This window comes from Chrysochloris asiatica, unplaced genomic scaffold (assembly GCF_000296735.1).
Source record: "Chrysochloris asiatica unplaced genomic scaffold, ChrAsi1.0 scaffold00067, whole genome shotgun sequence".
Classification (NCBI taxonomy): domain Eukaryota; kingdom Metazoa; phylum Chordata; class Mammalia; order Afrosoricida; family Chrysochloridae; genus Chrysochloris; species Chrysochloris asiatica.
The window spans coordinates 11,260,932-11,264,642 of record NW_006408585.1 but is presented as its reverse complement, the minus strand read 5'-3'; the positions used below and the strand labels follow the sequence as shown (position 1 = coordinate 11,264,642).

At 36.1% G+C, this 3,711-nt stretch overlaps 1 protein-coding gene across 2 annotated transcripts in view; it reads right to left on the bottom strand.

Moving 5' to 3' along the window:
* The window catches only part of EXOC5 (exocyst complex component 5), a 78,669-nt gene that overhangs the window by 51,751 nt on the left and 23,207 nt on the right, over positions 1 to 3,711 (bottom strand). For both annotated transcript variants that reach the window (XM_006864610.1, XM_006864611.1), the window contains exons 2-3: positions 1,121 to 1,215; positions 246 to 393 (exon numbers count right to left, since the gene is read on the bottom strand). In XM_006864610.1, coding sequence (XP_006864672.1) covers positions 246 to 393; positions 1,121 to 1,215 — 243 coding nt within the window. The remainder of the gene's footprint in view (positions 1 to 245; positions 394 to 1,120; positions 1,216 to 3,711) is intronic.

Here is a 3,711-nt window from a genome sequence, read left to right as displayed (position 1 = left end):
GTTACATTGAGAGGACTGCAATCATTGAAATGAAACAAAGTATAGGATTTGCTGAACCTAAAACTGGTGATCTATTATAAAACCCTCATTCAGTTCCCAATAAGACTGGCTAAAAACACACACACACACGTGTGTGTTACTTACTACTTTAAACTGTATTACGTTTGCAAACAGTACATAATGAGACCTTCCATCTCTTAAACTAGCAACAACATGAAGTAGTCACTGTTTAGCTAAATGTTTACCTGATTGCTTTTCTGGAGCTCCTGTACCTTCTTGGCAAATTCCTTGGCTTCTTTCTGACACTGCTGTTCTAATTTCTCTACTTTTCTTTGGATCCTTTCATCCATTATTTGGAGTTCTTGAATATGATTTACAAATTCTTCTAATAATCTAGTAGAGAGGAAGACATATAACATGTTATCAATTCAGCTATGGTCAATCATTAGGAACTGACCTAATGAAACCAAGTATACTTAAGAAGTCATGCTAATTTTCTCTATAGCATCTTGCTAGGAATTTCTTCAATCAAGATCTTCTGTTACTTCATAACTTCATAGCTTTGTCTAGAGCATATATCTTGGAAAACAAATATGACAAAAAATACAGTCAGTTTTGACTACTGAATTCTCAGTGAATTATTTCTAAGGTGAATAAAACTTCACCTAAAATGCCTATTAACCCCTAAAATAGAAACCAATTTTACAATATATTTGAAACAATTAAAAAGGTAAATGTACCATGTTAAAATAAAACTGTACATTTCTGTTCACCTGATTTACTATATTTAAAATAACACAATCAACATGTTTTACATTACAGGCCTGACCAACTCTAATTTATTATTAATAATTTATTATTCACTGGAGAAAAAAATAAACTTTATATTCAATAAAATTCCTTCCTCATACCAGTTAAAGTGCTTCTCTAAAATAAGAACATGAAAGGAAAATCAAAACCCCAAACTTCCAATGTTCAGTTTATAATATTGGGTCTCTTACCTTCCAAAAAGTAAAATTCCTTTACATAAATGCTGAAAAGGAATTCCAACAGTCACCTGCATTACAAGCATAAATTTGTACTCAATTAAATCTATGAGAAAGCATGTACTTTACTTCACCTTTTGGGATCAAAAGCTTCAGCTCCCCCTCTAGAGCCTCCTCCCGGGGTTCTCCATACAAGACGTTCAATATATTCATCTGCCACAAAAGGCTCCTAAGTTTACAAAATAAAATGTTTTTTTTTTTAAGTTTCATAGAAGATCATATAATTTTTTGTTGTTGTTAAGTGCTGTTGAGCCAATTCTGACCCACAGTGACCCAGTATAGGGTTTCCAAGGAGCAGCTAGTGATCCTAAACCACTGACCTTGCAGTTCAAATGACTTTGCAGTCTGACACATTAGTCCACATCGCCACACCAGAAGGAAAAGTCTGTGGAAAATTTCCATTATATTTTAACTTCATTTATCTAAGACCTTTTTGAAACCTTGTATAGTACTATTTAGAGTTCTTGAATTACACTGTTAAGATAAAGCAAGGGACCGCAAGGTGGGTTTGAAACACAAGGTCGGCAGTTCAATCCCACCAATTGTTCTTCAGAAACCCTGATTTGGAAATGACTCAAGGGCACTTAACAACAACAGCTGTATTTACAAAAGTACAACAGAATCCTATTATTATATGAGAATGTAAAATGAAAACATTCACGGTTACTAGTTAATTTATTCATTTAACTTTTTTTTCATTAGAATATGAATAGAAATACCAACAATAATAGTATATTATCACTTCAACCATTTCAAGAGATGGAATATAATCAAGAGTCAATGGTTCTAAAGGAAGAAGTCCAAAGTGCACTGAACACATTGACAAAGAACAAGGCTGAATACAAATTGAAAATTTTCAACAAACTGATGCACAGCACCATAGGCACTCTCATCCATGCCCAGAAATTTGAAAGACAGCTATCAGGCCAACAGATTAGAAGAGATTCATATTTGTGCCCATTACAAATGGAGGTGACACAACGGAAAGTAGAAATCATTATACAATATCATTAGTATCACAACACAAGTTAAATTTTGCTAAAGATAATTTTAAAATGGCTGCAAAAGTACATTGATAGGGAACTTCCAGAAATTCAAGCTGGAGTCAGACCAGGATGTCAGGTGCATCTTGGCTAAAGGCAAGAGATTACTAAAAGATGTTTGCCTGTGCTTCAATGACGATGCAAAGGCTTTCAACTGTGTGGATCATGACAAAGCATGCACAATGTTTCAGAGAATGAGTATTCTGGAACTCATAACCATGCTTATGAGAAATCTGTACATAGACCAAAGGCAGTCATTCAAACAGAACAAGGACACTGACTGGCTTGAAATCCAGGAAAGGTATGCACCAGGGCTGTATTCTTTCACCATATTTATTCAATCTGTACACTGAGCAAATAATCCAAGAAGCTGGATTATATGAAAAAGAACGTGGCATCAGGACTGAAGGAAGACTCATTAACAACCTGTGATATAAACATGATACAACCTTGCTTGCTGAAAGTGAAAAGGACTTAAAAATACTGATGAAGATCAATACCACAGGCTTCAACATGGGTTTCATCTCAAGCTAAAGAAAACAAATATCCTTACACTGAAACAGTAAATAGCATAATAAGTGGAGAAAAAGACTGAAGTTGTCAAAGACTTCATTTTGCTTAGATCCACTACAAATATTCATGGAAACTGCAGTGAAGAAATCAAATGACATATTGTATTAAGAAAATGTGCTGCACAAAACCTCTTGAAAGTGTTCAAGAACAAAGATGTCAGTTTGAGGACCAAGGTGTGCCTGACCCAAATCATGGTATTTTCAATAGCCTCATACAGATGTGAAAGTTGGGCAATGAATAAAGAAGACTGTGGAATAAATGATTACATCTGAGTAATGGTACTGGAGAAGAATACTACAAGTACCAGCGACTGCCAGAAGAACAAACAAATCTGTGTTGGAAGAAGTACAGCAAGAATGCTCCTTAGAAGCCAGGATGATTAGACTTCATCTCTCATCCTTAAGACATGTTATCAGAAGGGACCACTCCCTGGAGAAGGATATCATGCTTGGTAAAGTGGAAGGTCAGCAAAAAAGAGGAAGAACCCTAATGAGATGGGTTGGCACAGTGGCAGGAGCAATGGGCTCAAGCTGTTGTGAGGACGGCTAGGACCTGACAGTGTTCCTTCCATTCTGTTGTGCACAGAGTCACTATGAGTTGGAACCAACTTTACGGCACCTAAAACAACATCACTTTGTTAGCACTTCACATGCATTATCTCACTTAATCGTGTCAATAAAACCTAAGAGGAAGGTCATATGTATTGAGAACTATGGACTCAAAATAAAGGAACTTCAGAGTTAAAACTAGAAAAACAGACCAGCACATGAAATCCCTCTAAATAATGACGAGAAATTACTAATGAACTTTTTAACTGCTTCAGAAAACAATAGGAAGACCCCCAACGAGATGGACTGGCCAAGTGGCAGCAATGAAGGATTCAAGCGTGGCAACAGTAGTGAACTTGGCCCAGGATGGGGCAGTGTTTCATTCTGCTTGTGCATAGGGTCGTTATGAGTCGATCCCGACTCAATGGCACCTAACAACAACAACAACATGTATCAGGCACATACCAAATACTATTAATTCAATCTTTACGTGCCCATTTA